The following is a 19,573-nucleotide window of genomic DNA, read 5'->3' on the forward strand; positions in this document are numbered from 1 at the left end:
CATCCCATCAATTTCTGATTCTTTGCCACCACAAAAACGAGCCACTATAAATATTTCTGTTGATATAGATCGTTTTCCTTTTTTTTTAAATTAATCTTCAGTCATGATATCATCGTCAGTGGGTATGTACATTTTTATAATTCTTTGGCCATAATTACAAATTGCTCCCCAAAATGGTTGTATCTCAGTTTTCCACATCTCTTCCAACATTTCTTAATTTCCTTTTCTGTCTTATTAACCAGCCTCATAGATATAAGGCTATTATAATTCAGAGTTATTTAATTTACATTTCTCTAGGTCCATAATGATTTAGGTAATTTTTGCATATAACAAATGGATGTATAAATGATTTTAATTTCTTCTTCTGGAAATTGCCTATTCATATCTTTTGAACATTATCAATTTGGGAATGATTTATATACTGTTTTGGTCTTTTAATATTTGAAAAATGAGACTTTATCAGAAAAACATACTATAAAATTTTTTCCCCGTTTCTGGCTTTTCTTCTAATCTTGGCCTGCTGGGGTTGTGTGTGTGTGTGTGTGTGTGTGTGTGTGTGTGTGTGTGTGTGTGTGTGTGTGTGTGTGTGTGTGTAAACTTTTTTGGACTTAATATAATTAAAATTGTCTATTCAAAGTCCCATACTACTTTCTAGACTTGTGGGTTTATACATTTTTCCCTTACCCATGATCTAACAGGTAAGCTATTCTGTGCTCCCCTAATTTGCTTATACTATTCTTTATATCTGAATCATGTACTCATTTTAACTTTAGTTTGATTTATGGTATGAGTTGTTGGTCTGTACTTAGTTTCTGCAAACTACTTTTTAGCTTTCCTCCCAAATTTTAATAAAATAGTGAATTATTGTTTCAAAAGTTTGGATCTTTGCATATACCAAACACTAAGATTATTCTGGTAATTTACTATAGTGTATTGTGTATATAACCTATTCCAGTGATCCACCCCTCTATTTCTTAGCCAATAAAATAATTTTCCTGGTGATTACTACTTTGTAATAAATTTGAGTTCTGGTATTGCTAGGCTACCTCCCTTCACTTTTTTATTGATTCCTTTGATATTCTTGATTTTCATTCTTCTAAGTAAATTTTGCTATTAATTTTTTCTAATTTTATAAAACAATTTTTGATAGTTTGATTGGCATGGGACTGAATAAGTAAATTAATTTAAGTAGAATTGTCATTTCTGTTATATGGATTCAGCCTACTCATTAACAATTAATATTTCTCAGATTGTTGAGATTTGACTTTATTTGTGTGAAAAATGTTTTGTAATTTTGTTCACATAGTTCCTGGGTTTGTCTTGGCAGGTAGACTCCCAAGTATTTTATGTTGTCTTCTGTTTTAAATGGAATTTATTTTTCCAACATTTCCAGCTGGACTTAATTGGTAATATATAGAAATACTGATATTTTATGTGAGTTTATTTTATGTCTTGCAACTTTGCTGAAATTAATTATTTCAACTTTTAAAAATTATTTCTCTAGGATTCTCTTAAGTATACCATCATATCATCTGCAAAGAGTGATAGTTTTATTTCCTCATTGCCTATTCAAATTCCTTCCATTCCTCTGCAAACAGTTTTTAATGCCAAAATAGGACCTTGATCTATATAGCAATCTATATATATGCCTCTCATTAGATATAACCTTGTGTTTAAAATAAAGTCTTACTCCTTTGGTTTGAGTGAGAGAATTCCTTTTGATTTCTGTTAAGTCTTAAGGTAATCAAGTTAGGAGTATTTTGTTAATAGTAAAACATTCTGAGGGAAGAAATTGTCTTTAAAAAATTTTTTTTAACATTTGTATTTAAAGTTTTGAGTTCCAAATCTTATCCCTCCCTGCTCTCCTCTTCCCCTCTCCTTCAAGATGGAAAATAATCAGGTATAGGTTATACATGTGTAAACTATGTCAAACATTTCCATATTAATTATTTTGTATGAGAACACTCAAAAGAAAAAAAAATGAAAGTAAAAAATAGCATGTTTCAGTATATATTCAATAAATATTAACTCTTTCTCTGGAGGCAGATTGTATGCTTTATCCTTAGTCCTTTGGGATTTTCTTGGATCATTGCATTGCTGAGAACAGTGAATTCATTCACAGTTCTTCATTAAACAATATTGCTATTACTGTGTACAGCATTGTTCCACTTCTCTTCATTTACTATGTATCAGTTCCTGTAAGACTTTCTAGGTTTTTCTGAAATCCTCCTGCTTGTCATTCCTTTATAGCACAAAAATATATCTTTTCAGTCATATACCAGTTTATGTAAGTCATGTACCAGTTTGTTAAGCAGTTCCCCAGTTGATGGGTATCCTTTTGATTTCAATTCTTAATTACCACAAAAGAGGTGCTATAAATATTTTTGTTAAAGTAGTTTCTTTTCCCCTTTTTTGGAATATCTTTGAGATTTAGATCTAGCAGTGGTAATACTGAATTTTCAAAAGGAATGCACAGTTTTGTATCCCTTGGCATATTTTTTACTCAAAAATAAGTCATTGTTTTCAGCTTTCAGTTATACAAATCTTTTAACTTAAATTAGGGATAAGGGAAAGATAGACCTGTGTTTTCATTGGTTTAGGAAATTCCTTTATGAAAAAACATCCTTTCTTGGGGGAAAAAAAGTCACTTGCAATTTATAGTTTTAGAGAATTGTTTGAATCATTGAGAAGTTAATAAGCTTCCTATTTAGTATTTAGAGACTTAGTGTGGGACTTAAATAAAAGCCACTTCTCTGTCCACTATGCTATCCTGTCTCTATGCCATAGCATTGCATGAAAAATATTAATATAATTGGTAGATTAATAGAATTAGCATTAAAAGACCTGTATCTAAGTTCTTAAAAGTGAATATATGATTGAAAGTAAAATTTTGTCTTTAAGAATTTGAACTATCTGGTTAGATTTGTATATTTTCTGTTTAGATATTTTTATTATATCAAATCCATTTTTTATATAGGAAAACAATTGTTTGATAAGTTGAATTTCCATATTAGCACCTAGTGCTGTTAGTTTGATTTTCACATGATATGATAAGAGGCTAATAATATGAGAAGATGACCTACATGGCACAGGATGATTTCAGTCATAGCAACACAATATTTATCTTAACTGCAGAGAATCAAGCTGCTAATTAAAGCCTGCAATCCTTTTCCAAAGATTAATCCAAATGCAATAAAAGAGTAACTTCCCCCACTCCTTAACCAGATAAGGTTGAGTTGTAGAAAACACCACTATAGGTTCTTTTTTATTTCATTTGGATATAATTTCTACATTCTCAATGTTTTTATTTTCATATTATAAAACTCACATTTTAAAAACTTTTTTTTTTTTTTTTTTTTTTGCCAGGGAGGAGGTGTTGAGGAGTGTTACCATTTAGTCGCTAATCACTATGACTTTCAACAAAGCTATTTTTGGTTGAGTACATAGGGTAAATAGCCACATTTATATAATCAAAAAGAAAAATACAGTAATATACTTTTATAAGAAATATTTATCAAAGATGACAAATCATATACCCTGAAAAGTAAGAGCAATTAGAGTTAAAACCTAATTACACGAGTATATATATATATATATATATACTCATATATACATATATATATATATACACTAACCATATATCATGCATTTTTCATATATTCATAGTAAATTGCAATTTCTATGAAAGTAAAGCCTTTTTCTTTTATTCTTTGAGTCTCAAACATCTAGGACAGTTTCTGGCACATAATAGTTAATTAACACAAAGAGAAAATAAAACAGCCCCTTTCCTTTAAGTACTTTTATTCTACCCCTGAAAACAATATATACAATTGCAGATTTTGTGTGATTCCTATATACATACACACAAGTGTGCATGTGCATGTATACATATGTACACACAATGTAATTTGCAGGAGGTGACTTTAGCAGCTGGGAAAGACCTCATGCAGGAATTGGTACTTTTAATTGACCCTTGAAAGGTATGCTTAATAAATGTCTGATAACTTAGAAAGGCATATTAAACAAAGGAAGAAAAGGATTAATGAATATGGAGGTAGTTTTGGAGTGAGGCAGGTAGATGGTCCAGGAGGTCATATTAGATTTTCTCAGGCTTTTCAGTAAAGTAAAAGGTAGTGTCTCCTAAGAAAGAGGGCACAGCGGGGTAGAGTTGAGGGCTTGAGGAGAGAAAAAAATATTTGGATTTTTTGTTAGTGGGAATATGGTTGAGAGTCAGTAGTAGATGAATAAAAAGATTTCTGTGCTCTAGAGAGGACCTAGGTGAATTAGATGAGAAATGTATAGTGGATCTGCTTTTCCCTATTTTATCACTTTATCCAGCAGTGGTCAAGAGCTTTAAGTAGAAAAAAGAGAAGGTGAATGATTGAAATTGACCTACTGTTAATGATTAGTGTGTGAATAATAGGACAAGTAGGCAAGATATTCAAAGGCACAAGATGTGAAGTCTGTTGAAATGGTTAACCATTGAGTCAAGATTATGAAGAGAACAGGAGTCTTAGTTTAATGTATCTTTTATTGTATTTTCACTTATTGGTTAAATATTTCCCAATTACATTTTATTTTGTCCTGCAGCACCTTTGAGCAGTATGTTTGACACCTCTGGCTTATAGGATATGGCAAGACTGAATAAAGAAAGCTTAGCATTCAGAAAGTTCTAAATTCAGAAAGAAACTGTCTACGGTGAAAAAGTGGTGAGTGGCCTAGAAAGTCTGATTAGAGAGAGAAATTTCATTTTTTATTTGCTTAATCCCATTCCTCTCCCTATAATATTTTGAGAATTTCTTTTTGTATCTCTATGAATAGAAAGGGGCAGTCAACATGAATTATTTCCAAATTAGATCTTTTCTGAAATATGAGAATATTTTTATTAACTCAAAACTAACTAGTGTAAACAAAAGAGTTATTTATTTAACCAATGACATTCAATGTCACTTTTGTTCATTTATAACACATTGTAGAGTGGCACTGACAAAAAGAAAGGAAAATTGTCCTTATCTTATCTTATCTTACCTTACCTTATCTTAGAGAACACTAAGGAAAAGAAATCAGTCTCTTTTAGGTCTCTTAACTACAGTACCTTACTCCTAATTCTAATAGCTACCAAAGATATGATTCTAATTTTTAAGTAAGCCTCAAGACTAATAACATTTCACATAGGAATGTTTTTCTGAAAGTAATTTCTTGCTTAAAAGCATCTCACATCCTGAAATATGTAGAGATAACAGAATTTCTATTTTTCCCTTTGAGGTCACTTTCTCCTTTTCCTTTTTTTCCCTATCAGATGCTGGGAATTTAGAGGAACATGGAATGATGGCTCTTGGATGCCAGGATTTTTTGCAATAATAAAGATACCTGGTTTCTACAATAATAAAGATATGACCAAAAAAAGACTTTATAAAATTAAGAATACAGCAGATGCAAGAAGCCAGTGATGTATTAATGACAAGGCAAAATATAAAATACTTATTATTTTCATAAGGGACTGTCTCTGCTCATCAAGCTTTTGTTAAATCGTTAATTAACTCTACCCTTCTTGTTCTTCAAAATATTTCTTGAGTTCCCTCTTTGCCCTTGACTCATTATCATAGCCCTATTCATCTTCTCTAATAATCTGTACAACTTTAATGGTCCCTTCAAAGTTGAATAAGTTAAGTTATTTAATTTTAATTTTTGCATTTTGATTTTTATATGTACATTAATTGCTGAATTCTAGACAGAAGTTCTAAATGTAATAAATTAAAGTAACCTTAATAAAAGAGCAAAGCAAGTGATATGGAGACTGATGGGATAGCATTTGTTAAAGGACTAAACTCTACTTCATTTGGATGTCATTGCATGAAGAAAATTATGGGAAACACTGTGGAGATCACTGTCTAAACGTGCTAGGCAAAAACTACCTTGTTCTTTACTCATTATGGAAGACACTGCTAGATAATGTAAGCTAGATAAGCTTGAAAGAAGAGGTACTTAAAGTTTTGCACTGAAATTCTGACACAATGCAGGCATGTCAATTTTAAGATGAGGGCATTTTATAAAGATGACCACCATTAATATCTTCTTAAAAAAAGAGAATAGTAATTGGGTTTGTTTCATTGATTTCATTATATTTGTGCAAAATACATTTCAGCTTCATGTAAATAGGGGTCCAGATTCAGATACATCTACATAGTCTTTCCACTTGCTTTCTGATCCCTGATTTTGGTTTCAGTTCCTAGAGCTATAGCAACTATGAATGCTTCCATATGTATTTGGTCTCCAATTTTTACCCTTTATGCCTCCATTCAACATCCCTGCCCATGAAATGAAATCAGCATTAACTTTCTTGTTTTAAGCTCACTCTGGATATGAGATTCCAAAGAAAGACCTTTGAGGGCAAATGACTTATTCTTGGAAATTTGAAGTAAAGGACTCTAAAAGTCAGAAACATTCTAGTTGTTTTTATTAAATTACGTGTGTGTGTGTGTGTGTGTGTTGTATTTGTTTGTGTTTGCAAATGTATAAATAGGTCCAATGTCAAGAAGATGCAGCACAAAACAAACATGAAACTTTCCACCTGTCCAGAGGTAGAATTCAAATAGGACCCACTTGGGTTATGATGAGCCATTTCCTAAAAACTGTTTGCCTTGCTTTTTAGTGAGAGGCTTCCCTAGTCTCCAGTGTCTCAAGTTTTAAGTAAGCCTAGATGATTATTTAAGCATATGTGTTCTTGGAAAATGGAGTACCACTCTTCCCTTGCAAAAAGTCATGATATATATAATATGTGCACACATATATTATATACATATACACATATACATGCACATATATAAATGTATATATATATATTACGTATCTATGTGTGAATAGATATATAATATTATAGTCTTAGAAAAATAAACTGGTATTATGTTCTTCATAATAATAATACAAAATAGAAGCTAACTTCCAATAGAATCTGCTTTATAACTCATGCTAATTTTGCCAGCTCAAGTTTATATGGCTAAGAAATCATTTTTCTCCTCTGTACTTAAGGAAAGCATCTCAGTTGCACAGAGGATATAGCTCAAAGGGAACATGACAGGAGTAAAAACTGAGATGGAATTATTTGGGCTCCCCTCCACTTTCTTGTAGGACAGCCTCTGAGCATGCCAAATGTGTGAAAAGGAGAATGCCAGAGACAGAGGATTCTCTTCTCCCCTCCTAAGGAATGTATGTTCTCTGTCACAAAAGAGAATCAGTTAAGAAATATAAAAAGGACAATTATAGTTATAAGAAGTTAACACTGTTATATTTAGGCTTTAGAAAGTTACCTTTATTTTTTTTATTATTAAGGCTTTTTATTTACAAAGCATATACATAGGTAATTTTTCAACACTGACCCCTGCAAAACCTTCTGTTCCAAATTTTCCCCTCCTTCCCCCTCCTCTAGATGGGAGGTAGTCCCATACATGTTAATATATTAAAATATATGTTAAATTAAATCCAATATGTGTATACATAGTTAAACAGTTATCTTGCTGCATAAAAAAATCAAATTAAGAAAGAAAAAAATACAAACAAACAACAACAGAAAGAGTGAAAATGCTATGTTGTGCTCCACACTCAGTTCTCACAGGTCTCTCTCTGGGTGTATATGGCTCTCTTCATCACTGAACAATTGAAAATGATTTGATTCCTCTCATTGTTGAAGAAAACCATGCCCATCAGAAATAATCATCATATAATCTTGTTGCTGTGTATAATGATCTCCTGGATCTGCTCATTTTACTTAGCATCAGTTCATGTCTCTCCAGGCCTCTCTGAAATCATCCTGCTGGTCATTTCTTACAGAGCCATAATATTCCATAACATTCATTTTCCATTATTTATTCAGCCATTCTCCAATTGATGGGCATCCATTCATTTTCCAGTTTTTTGCCACTACAAAAAGGGCTGTCACAAACATTTTCCCTTCTTTAAGATCTCTTTGGGATATAAGCCCAGTAGTAGCACTGCTGGATCAAAGGTTGTGCATAGTTCTATAACTTTTTGAGCATAGTTCCAAATTGCTCTCCAGAATGGTTGGGATCTGTTCACAGTTCCACCAACAATGTATCAGTGTCCCTGTTTTCCCACATCCCTCCAACATTTGTCATTATCTTTTCCTGTCATTTTAGCCAATCTGACAGGTGTGTGTGTAGTGGTGCCTCAGAGTTGTCTTAATTTGCATTTCTCTGATCAGTAGTGATTTGAAGCACTTTGTCATATGACTAGAAATAGTTTTTCATCTGAAAACTGTGTTCACATCCTTTGATCATTTATCAGTTGGAGAGTGGCTTGAATTCTTATAAATTTAAGGATATTTTCTATATATTTTAGAAATAAGGCCTTTATTGGAACCTTTCACTGTAAAAAATGTTTTCCCAGTTTATTGCTTCCCTTCTAATCTTGTCTGCATTAGTTTTGTTTGTCTAAAAGCTTTTTAACTTAATATAATCAAAATCTGTTTTTGTTAATCAGTTTTGTGATCAATAATGATCTCTAGTTCTTTGGTCATAAATTCCTTCTTCCACAGATCTGAGAGTTAAACTATCTTATGTTCTTCTAATTTGTTTATTGTTGTGATTCTTACAGTGGAAGCGATAGAGACAATAATTATCTAATTTAGCATGGTTCAGTATGGTTGATCTGATCCTACAAGGAGATGTTATGGGCCAGAACTTGAAACAAGATACTAAGTGGAATTGAGGAGACAATGGTTAAATCTAGTTTAGCACTGATTTAATCCTACAACAAATAATGGCTTTCTAGTGATGTAATGATTGGAGTATACTCAGTGCACAGCATATAAGCAAGGAGCTCCCATAAGCCCACAGAAGCCCACAAGCCCACTCTCGGAGGTGGAGTCAGAATCATCCCATTTTTCACGTTTGTGCTGGCTAGAGGCTTTGGATTCAGAGGGAGCTAGAGGCAGAAGCTGGAAGAGAGAAAGGACTAGTGGCAAGAGCTCTCGGGGACCAAGGAGAAGAGATGGGCTTCTAAGAAAGCTAATTGGGCCCAAGGAACGAGACAAACTTAAAAGGAAACAATAAAGGATTTGGACTTTAACTCCTGGTTGCATTTGGAGTGATTACACTGAACTGAAAGGAAGGTTGATCCCAGAAGCCCCTCAAGAAACCTGCCTCCCAGAGAACATTACAATTTAGAGAAGAATATTACAGTTTATAATCTCATTCTTTATGTCTACATCATGAATCCTTTTCAATCTTATCTTGGTGTTTGGTGATAAGTGTGGATCAAGGCCTAGTTTCTGCCACATACTAGTTTCGATTTTTCCCAGCAGTTTTTTTCAAATAGTGAATTCCTGTGCCAAAAGCTGTGGTTTTGGGGTTTGTCAAACACAAGATTATTAAAGTTATTGACTATTTTGTCCTGTGAACCTAACCTATTCCCTGATCAACAAGTCTTTTTCTTAGCCAGTACCAAATGATTTTGATGACTGCTGCTTTATAATATAGTTTTAGATCTAGTACAGCTAGACCACCTTGATTTCCTTTTTTTTCCCATTAATTCCCTTGAAATTCTTGACTTTTTGTTTTTCCAGATGAATTCTGTTGTTATTTAGGGAATATTGTCATCTTTATTATATTCGCTTGGCCTATCCATTAGTACTTGATATTTTTCCAATTGTTTAGGTCTGACTTTATTTGTGTGAAAAGTGTTTTGTATTTTTGCTCATATAGTTCCTGACAAAAGTTATCTTAAAATTGCACATGTTTCACCTGTATCAGATTACTTGTTATTGCAAGGTGGAGGGGGGGGGGAGAGGGAGAAAAATTTAGAACACAAACTTTTGTAAAATGATTCTATGCATATAATATGTCAGATTGCTTGGGGAGGAGAGGAGGTAAGGGGAGTAAGGAAGGGAGAAAAAATTTTGGAACTCAAAAATCTGAGAAAAAGGAATGCTGAAAACTACCTTTACATGTATTTGGAGAAAAAACACTTAAAGATTTAAAAAGAAAGTTATCTTCAGAGCTCAATTGGAGTGCACATTTAGTTTCCAGTTCATGAGAGGAAAGTTTATGTCCAATTCTCTCAGAATCCTTCAGGATATGAATTAAAACTAAATAAGAACTTAACTCAAGGTTGGGGAACCCCCACAAGCAAAATAGTTTTATGATTACCCTGTTCATCACTGGGACATAAAGGTAGAAGCTGAATTTAGTTTATTTTATAATCTAAACCAGAAAAGGAATATGAAAATGGAAGTGTAAGTATGTAGCTGATGTTTATATCTGGAGCCAAATTCTTCCTAGCAAGCATATTGGGGGGCAGTTGGGAGATAATAGGGAGTGTCATAAATGGATGGGGCAGCTTCAAACCTCATCTTCTTTGAGGGCTCTCATTTAGAGGTTGATCTTTGTTAAACATTCTAATTTGGATTAGAATATTTGAGTTGGAATTTTCCCTTGAATGCTCTAACTACTCTGGGAAACCATTAGTATTGATTCCCTGGTATAATTCAATGTTTCAAATAATCTAATTGTATTGAAATTCAACCTTTAGGAGTCACTTAACAGCATTGGGATATAAAATTGTAACTGGTACAAGAAAATGTTATCCCTTTATTTCTGAGTTATAAGTATGACTTTGAATTTTTCAATTTAGTAAAAATAGAATTATGGAATTTTAGAATTGAAAGGAATCTTAGAGGTCAGACTGTTTGGACTTCAGTTTCCCTATCTGTAAAATGAACTGATTTAATTAATTTCCAGGTCTTTATGCTATGGTCTTAAGGTTGTTGTTTTTGCCCTGTCTCTCCAACCTTACTTCCATTTTTGTATCCCCTAGCACAGAGCCTTGCACATAGTAGGCACTTAATAAATATTAACTGAATTAAATAAAATTCAGTTTTCTTCCCTATGCTTAAACTGTAAAGTCCCTGACAAATGGTTGATTATCCATCCTTAGCTGAAAACTTTTCCTGTTAAAGGAAATTCATGGCTCTGTCCTCCAGGCTGTTGTTCTATATGAATAACACTCATTATTAGAAAATTCTTCTTTATACTGAGTCTCTTATAGTTTCACCTAATTGTCCTGAATTCTTCCCTCCATACTGAATTATATAAGTCTAAGCTCTCTTTGCTCCTGAGATAATTGAAAACGATTTTTAGATTTCTTGTTTGTCTGCTAAATGCTGAGCTCTTCCAGTTCTTCATTCATTAAACATTCAACTGACATCATCAAACTGTTACTGATAAATAATTAGCCACAGTTGTGAAATCATAATCATGAAATAAAACTTTCATTATGTGGTAGAATGGATTTGGAGTCGACAGACCCAAAGTTGAATTCTGGCTCTTTCATTTATGACTCAAATGACGTGAGACTCTTATCATCTCTATAGGTCTCAGTTTCCTCTTATTTTTATTTAGACGATTTCTAAATGGTTTCTCTTCCATCTTTCAACTCCAGGATCTCTCATTAGAACAAACTAATGGTTTAAATACATACCTACATCTCATGTTTAATCTAGGCTTGGTTTTTCAAACTAGTTTTGGGCAACAAGGAGCACCATGTGTTAACCATAGCCAGGTAAGGATTGTGACAGCATCTTAAAGACCTATGATTCTTTATGAAAAAAAAGATGCCATGTTAGCCAAAATGTACCTGCCCTCAGATATTGGTTTTGTGCAAACTGATTGTTGCTTTGAATCTTTATGTGATATTTGTAGCTTATATTTATATAGTACTTTAGAGTTAACGAAGCTCTTTGTTGCAACAACTTTTTGAGACAAATAGTGAAAACTAAGAATCAAGTAAGAGATGTAGTGTGGTATGTAATAGAGCACTGGACATAGTCAGCAAGATCTGGCTTTAAATGGGGCCTCTAGTCTATACCAGAATTGTGTGATCATGAGCAAATCACTGACCCTTGTTATATCTCAGTTTCCCCAATTGTACAAGGAGAATAATAATGTCTGTTGTAACTCCCTCACTGGATTGCTATATCAAATAAAATCATGTATGTGAAGCACTTCACATGCTTTAAATGTGTTAATTATTATGATGAGATGAGTACTTTCATGAGGTTTGAACTTAATACTCTAAGATTAAAAGCTTGATATTATACCATACTACATCATCTGAGTTAACTGGAAAAATCTGTATAAAGGTACAGTAATTGTATACAGAAAAGTGATTGTATACAAAAAAGAAAGAATGGAATAATATTGCATATTAAAATATGAAGAATTTTAGGTGTTTGAATAGAGAGAAGCAGGTTGGGAAGAAATCGATTGAAGACGATCAGAGGCAGAACAGGAGTAATATTGTCATCAAAGTGTTCTCTGGATAGTTTTCATGGGGCACTTAAATTACTCTGAAATCTAGAGATTTCTCTGCCAGAAGTGGAATGGTTGTTAATTTCTTCCTTAATGTCATGTTTCAGAGTTGGAGGAACCAGTGAGAGGAACTTCTAATATAGATCTGATTCTTACCAACAAAAGAGCACCTGCTCTGGGAAACTTGCATCTGGCATATGATGTTTAGCTCTGTATGCAGTATTTTGGGAAGGACATTGATAAGCTGGGAAAAGGGCAGAGGTGGGCACCTAAGATATATGAAGATTGATAAGAACATTCTCTATGAAGATTGATGGGTTGAAGGAAATGGGGATTTTTAGCTGAAGAGAAGAATGGTTGAGATATGATGACTGTTTTAAATATTTGAAGGACTTTGATGTGGAATAGAGATGATTAAACTTATTCTTCATATTAAATGGCAGAACTAGAAAAAATAGAAACAATTAGACTCTTAGCAGAATCTAATCTAAGTTTGGTGGAAAGAAAATCTTCCTATGTGGGTTGTCTTAGAAAGCAATGGCCCTCCCTTACTGGAGGTCTTCCAGTGAAGGTTATCTGACAGGTGTGTTAAATAATAAGAATAACATTTGGGTACAGACTGGACTAAATAAATGATTTCTTGATTCCCTTCCAATTCTCATATTCCATGATTCTTTGATTATTTGAATTCTGTTTTGTATAAATTGTACTATCAATTGAATTTCAGAATTCTGAATTTCTTTTTTATTGTTCTTCATTTAGGAAAATGAGCTCAAAAGAGTGTGGGGGGGAATAATCTCTTATGCTTGTGGCATAAATATATAGATACAGTTATATATGTAATATCTATATGGTTATATGGTACATGATTAATATACAACATGATATTAGTATGTAATGATATTACTATAATAATATTAAAATATCTATATATTTATATAATGGCCAAGTGCCAGGATTTTTAAAAGATATTTTAAAAATCTAAATGCTGGAAAGAAACTTAAGAAAGCATTTTAGTCCAACTCATACAAGAGATTATCTGACTATTCTCTGAAGACCACAAATAGTGGAAGGAAAACCCATATTCTTCCAAGCCAATCCATTTTGCTTTTGACTAGATCTAATTCTTATAAAAATTTTTTAAAACGAATTCTGTCTTGTTCCTCGTTTTGCTATCGGGGACTAAAATGAAGAAGCTATTTAATTCATTTCTCTATGAAAGCTCTTTAAATACTTGTCACTATTATTTTCACATCTCAGAAATTACTACCAACATTTCCCTTAAATTGAATTCCTGGGGGCAGGAAGTGATTTAAAATTTCAAAGAAAGGTAGAGCATTTCTGTCAGTGCCATGGCATCAAAATACATGTGGTTCATGCATTGTACTGCAGCATAGGAATCTCTTCATTAATCAGTTAATCAATCAGGTACAAGTTCTTTTGAGAAATCCACTAACATTAATATTAACAGAAGTAGTCTGTGTTTTAAAGACATAAAAAGACATTTACAAAACAAAATATTTTTGTCTATTTGGCACATCAAAGAAAGGATTTAATAAATTTGGATGTTAAGTTTAGGATGTAGGACCCAGAAGAAATCATCTTACTCTAGAACTTCTTTCAGTACCTGAGAACATCTCACCTTGCAGTGGGCTTCTGCCATGCAGGGATCCCTCTTTTCCCATCCTTGATTTCTTTAGGAATCTCCATTTGGGGATAGGCCCAGATCAGTCATGCTGCATTCCCTGTGAGACTATTTCTAGTTTCAAAAATTTTGCCACCATTTATAGCCCTCCCCCAGCAGCTTCTGATAGGTGCTAATAGTACCTACTTTAGCATTTGTCATTTTCCTTTCCTGTCATGTTAGCCAATCTGATAGGTGTGAGATGTTTTAATTTTTCATTAATTAGTAGTGATTTAGCAGCTGTAAATCTATTAGCTTATGACATGCTAGGGCAGCCTTAAAAAAAAAGTATGTTTCTGTCTCATCCTCTCTTACCTATCATTTGTCTGTTTCTTCTCTTTGGTAAATAAAAATTGAAATTATTTTGCTCTGCTCTTTAAATTGTGACAAAGAATGGGAGTGGGGTGGAGGCAGTTATGGGCCTTAAAAATAACTCATGTTCCCAATTTGGCCCTTTGCCAGCATCAGAGAAAACTTTATTGGAAATCATTTTGTCCCAATTAACAAATCAAGACTCTCAGGGACATAGTCTGTCTGAGTTAGAAAGCTGAGGGACTGATGTTGCAGTGATGATTAACAAATCAAGACTCCCAGGGACATAGTCTACCTGAGTTAGAGAGCTGAAGAGCTGATGTTGCAGTGGTCAATTTTTCTTGGAAAAATGGCTGACACCATCCTCTAAAGAAATACTAGGGTATGGTGATGATACTTCTTAGAGTAAGGGGGAGAGGGGGAAATCAATTCCAGGTACATTTTTTGCCAAGTGAGTCGTTGTGACATCGAGCAAACATTACTGGGTACTATCACAGTTACAACACCTTTGGCTTCCAAACTCCCTGCTTTAGCTTGAGGGATATGGGATTGGATAGTATGTGCTGAAGCTTCTGGTCACCTGGGTAAGGCTTAGTGCCCTGCCACATTGAGAGAAAAAAAAAAAAAGAAGAAGAAGAAATGAGGGGAAAAAAAAAAAAGGAACAGGCCTCTGTGAAGTCATCCAAATAAAGGTTAATAACTGGGTGGTGATGCTCTTCACAAGACTGGGGAGAAATGCCTGGCAGCTGAGCTGCTCCTGCTCCCCAGCTGCCTGTCATGGTACTTAGAGTAAGAGGTGACAGACCGGTTTATTTATAGAAGGGGCCAATAACAAAGGCAGCACTGGGAGCTTCATTCAGGACCAGCAGGAAGTGTGTAAACACTGACTGGAGGAGCCGGGAGCACTCTTCTCCAGAGGGGAAGAACTGGCTGGGTATTTTTCCTATTGACATAATTTAATTCCAGAGTTGAAAAGAGTCTATCATTTGGAATAATTACCCTGCTATAGAAGACCTGTAGTTGTATCTCCTTTATTTTTTTAAAGGGCTGAAATGCCTGAAGGTGAGGACTTTGGACAAGGTGAAAGGTATGCTTGATGTAATATATATATATATATATATTTTTTTTTTTTTAATTTGCTTTTTAAAGACATATGTGTGGTGGTAGATTTTTAAATTAATAACCAGCAAAAATATTTATATCAAGTTTAAAGTTATTAATATAAGAACATTGAATGATCACTTAGTTTATTTTTATATGGTTGAAAGGCAGAGATTTATAGTCCTCTATTCCTAGACTATGCATTAATATCATTAAAATAGTATATAAACATTTCTATGAATTATGTTGAAAAATAGGGGGGATACTTTACTGTCTTAAAGAGAGTAAAGTATTGAGATTGTCTTCCATGTAAAATTAAATTTTATGGTTTCTGAGTTTTAACTTTAAATTATATTCTTGTTTAAAAGCTAAGAAGCTTTTCATTTTTTAGATAAGACTTCCTATTTGTACTTGTGGATTTCTTGAAAATGCTAAAATTATTTGATACCAAATCAAACTACTTGTTTTTGTATTTAAAAAACTTCTTTTTGTGACAGTTTAAAGCTCTGAAAGAGTTCATCCTGATAATTATAAATAGTAATGAACAGTATTGGGGGTTTTATTGTGCTCCAGTTGTAGGAGTGAGGTGGAATAAAGAGCATTATATCAATCAATTTGGTCATAATCCACTAGTTTTAAAAAATTCTTTTTAAAATTTTATGCTTAAATATATACGTTTAAACACAAAAGAATCTTTTTTATATACAAAATAGAAAAGAATAAAAGAAAAAAAAATAAAGAATAAAGAAAACTGCAAATCTCTACTACATATGGGTTGTCTCCTTTTAAAAATTATAAATTCAGTGAATTACTTTCAAAGTTTGTGCCTTCTTTGGAACTTAATTTTTTTGCTTTTTTGTAAATTTTCTTTTAAATACTTTATTTACCATCTTTTCTTTCCTTTTTTTTGGCAATACTATCACCTCATTCTCCTCCCAGGTTCAGCAATTTCCATAAATACTAAAATTCTACATTTTTATTCTGTGATAACTTTTCAAATAAATAACTTAACCAGGTAAATAAAATATCTTAATTACAGTTCTCACTTGAGCAAATTGATTTCAGCATAATAAAAATTAATAGAAACAGTCTTATTTTAAGCAGAGTGGTCTCATTAACATTACTTTCAAATTAAGTAGGGGTCTATTACTTCACAAAAGTTTTCAAATCATATCTTTATAAAATATTTTATTACTATGATCTAAAAAAGGAAATATAATTATTTGGATTCAGATACTGCTAGTGTTGCTAAATGAAAATGTGACTCTTTGCAAGTTGCTTATCAGAGATTATCAGCTTATATAGTTAAATAACTTTCATTTTCAACTATATAACTTTCAGTTTTTACACCCTTTTTCATCCCCTCAGTATTACACCAGCATACCAGTACATATTGAAAGAAAATTTTTGGTTAATAGTCAATTTATGTAAATGAGAAACCTTTTCAAATATCTGAAGTGTGGAATTCAATATTAAGAAGTTGTACTTTAGAATGGGATGGTTAGATCAAGGAATGTAAACTGGAAAATTATTCTCTTCTTTTTCTTTTTTAATAATATAATTTCAGAAATAGAAATTTATAAAATATTTCCCAATAATTATAAAAGACTGGTTTGATTTTGAGATAACACATTTGGATCTTCAATATATTTGATACTTAAGTACACTAGTATGGTAGCTAATTGTATAAGCTGTATATCAGCTGCAGTAATTATTAGGATTTGTACACACAATCAGAACGATTTTAGATCCATGTCAGTATGGGAAGGTTAGTGTAACTAGTATTTTAATAAGTTACAACATTGTCATTTTTAAAATGAAAAAGTAATTGGTTGTAAATGATATTATTTTGAAGTAATAAATTTTTATTAGAATTTGAACATTACGAGAAGGGAAAGATAATATATTTGACTTTATGAAGAGAAAAACTCCCTTTGAATTCATATAGAGAAGCTTATCTTTTTCATAAATTCCTCCAGGGAAAGAGTTGGTCACATAAAGACCCAAATAAGTACCTGTAGTATTTTGTTTCTCATAGGGATCTAGGGCAGAAAAGGACCCAAGAAATAATCTGCTCTAGTGTCTGTCCAAACAGTTGCTAGTTTGTAGGATATAATGGATTCATCATTACCAAAGTTACCTCACTATTCCAGGTTTAGAAAATGATGAATGTTTTTCAAGCTCCAAAGTTCCATGATTCTCATAAGTTCCTTCTCATTCTCATCCCTGTTCTCTGTAGTTGCCTTACATTCAGAATATTATCAAAATCACTCTGTATAGGAGAAAGGAATACTGTCAATGGATGATTCTTTTAGCGTTTGGAATTGGTATTGTATCTAGAGAAAATTACATTAATAAATTTGGGAGTAAGTTAGATACTGTTTATCCAGCTTCTGTGGGATAGAGATCTCTGCGTACAAAGAATTATGGATTTGTGCAGATATAGCTATCACTGTTTGTTTGGAATGCTATAAATCAGTTTTTTTCTCATTTCTTTTAAATTTTATTTAAAGTTTGCAAATTGCTTTACCTAGCAGTGTTTTTATTTGATCTTCACAAAGACCTGGTGAATTAATTAGGTGTTATAGGTATAGTTTTGCAGGTTGAAGAAACTGAAGCTCAGAGGTTAAGTGACGGGCCACATAGCTAGTAAGTATCATACATGGGATTTCAATCTAGTTCTTTCCTAATGTTTAAGTCTAGCACATTTTCCCCTGGATTACATTGTATAGTTCTAGGAATTGAGGATTTTGTTAGATAGTTTCTATTGTAATGTCTGCCTGTAAATCTTAAGATACTCTTAATGTAGATTTTAGACATCAACATGATAGAATCCCTCATCAAAAAAACAAAAATCACATTTTAACACACTTGATCTTCAATATTATATGCCTTTCTATATAGAAGGACATAGTGTCATTAAAAATAAATTTATTAGGTTCCTATTATATGATCCAGTTGTTATTGTTTGTCCTGGAAAACCTGGGTTCAAATCTAGCCTGAGACACTTACTAGCTGAGTAGTGCTAGGCAAGTCACTTAACTTGTATTTGCCTTAATTTCCCCATCTGTAAAATTGGAATAATAAAAGCACCTATCTCTCAGTGTTGTGAGGTTAAATTGAGAATAATGTATGTGTGTATATGTATATGCATATATACACACATACATGGGATTTTGAAAATCTTAAAGCTCTATATAAATGCCAGTTCTTAATAGTAAGAGCAGCAACAGCAAGTAGCAGCAACAATTGTATTAGTATTAGTAGTAATAATAATAATCTGCTTTCTCCATTCTCAATTTATATATTACCTCCATGATCGTATATGGTTCAATGATATTCCCTTACAATGTTGTGTTACAGTTTCTTTAATCTTTGAGAGGTGGGAAGGGACAGTAGCAAGGGACAGTGGTTCTGGATTCAGGAGATTTTAAGTTAGAATCCTACACTAATCTTTACTGTGTGACTTTAGGCGAATCCCTTCCCCTCTTCTGGACTGCTTTTTCTTAATCTGTAAAACAAGGGACTGAATTGGGCTTTTTCTCCTCTAGCTGTACATATATATTCATACACATATATGTATATCTATGTATCTCACAATTATATAAAACACTTTGCCTTGAGTTCCCTTCCAGCTCTGGATCTGTGAATTCAAATCACTAATAAGTGTGTGTGTGTGTGTGTGTGTGTGTGTGTGTGTGTGTGTGTGTGTGTTTGTTTTCAAACAATTGTACTTGACACATAGCACTTAATAAGTGCATTATCTTAAATTCAGTTTGCTTCATTGCTTAACACTTCAACTTTGTTGTAATCTTGCCTCGTCTGTGGCCACTCCCTTCACCCACAAGAAGAGGGAGCAAGCCTTAGATTAAGGGATGGTGCTAAGAAACCTGACAGGTGCTCTGGAGATAAATCTCTGTGGGCCTTGACTTCAGTAGCCAAGGGCTGTTCCTCTGGAGCTGGTGGTACATGGGAAGAAGGCTTCCTGAAGCTCTTTGGGGATGAATGCTCTCCCTCCTCCCACAGGGACCAACATCCCATCATCACTTCCTCTTGATTGTGTGCTGTGAAACAGGACTGGACTGACCAGCCATTCCCAGTGCTGTAACTTCCCCTGGAAAACTAATAATTTTTTTTTTTGGTGCTCATTCTT

At 33.1% G+C, this 19,573-nt stretch overlaps 1 protein-coding gene across 3 annotated transcripts in view; it reads left to right on the forward strand.

Annotated features, from left to right (window-relative positions):
• The window catches only part of RETREG1 (reticulophagy regulator 1), a 171,069-nt gene that overhangs the window by 105,819 nt on the left and 45,677 nt on the right, over positions 1–19,573 (forward strand). The window contains exon 4 of one of the 3 annotated variants that reach the window (XM_074279103.1): positions 15,365–15,406. The exons of the other annotated variants lie outside the window; for them this stretch is intronic. Coding sequence (XP_074135204.1) covers positions 15,365–15,406 — 42 coding nt within the window. The remainder of the gene's footprint in view (positions 1–15,364; positions 15,407–19,573) is intronic. 3 annotated transcript variants of the gene reach the window in all.

The sequence above is a fragment of the Sminthopsis crassicaudata genome, chromosome 1, assembly GCF_048593235.1.
Source record: "Sminthopsis crassicaudata isolate SCR6 chromosome 1, ASM4859323v1, whole genome shotgun sequence".
Taxonomy (NCBI): domain Eukaryota; kingdom Metazoa; phylum Chordata; class Mammalia; order Dasyuromorphia; family Dasyuridae; genus Sminthopsis; species Sminthopsis crassicaudata.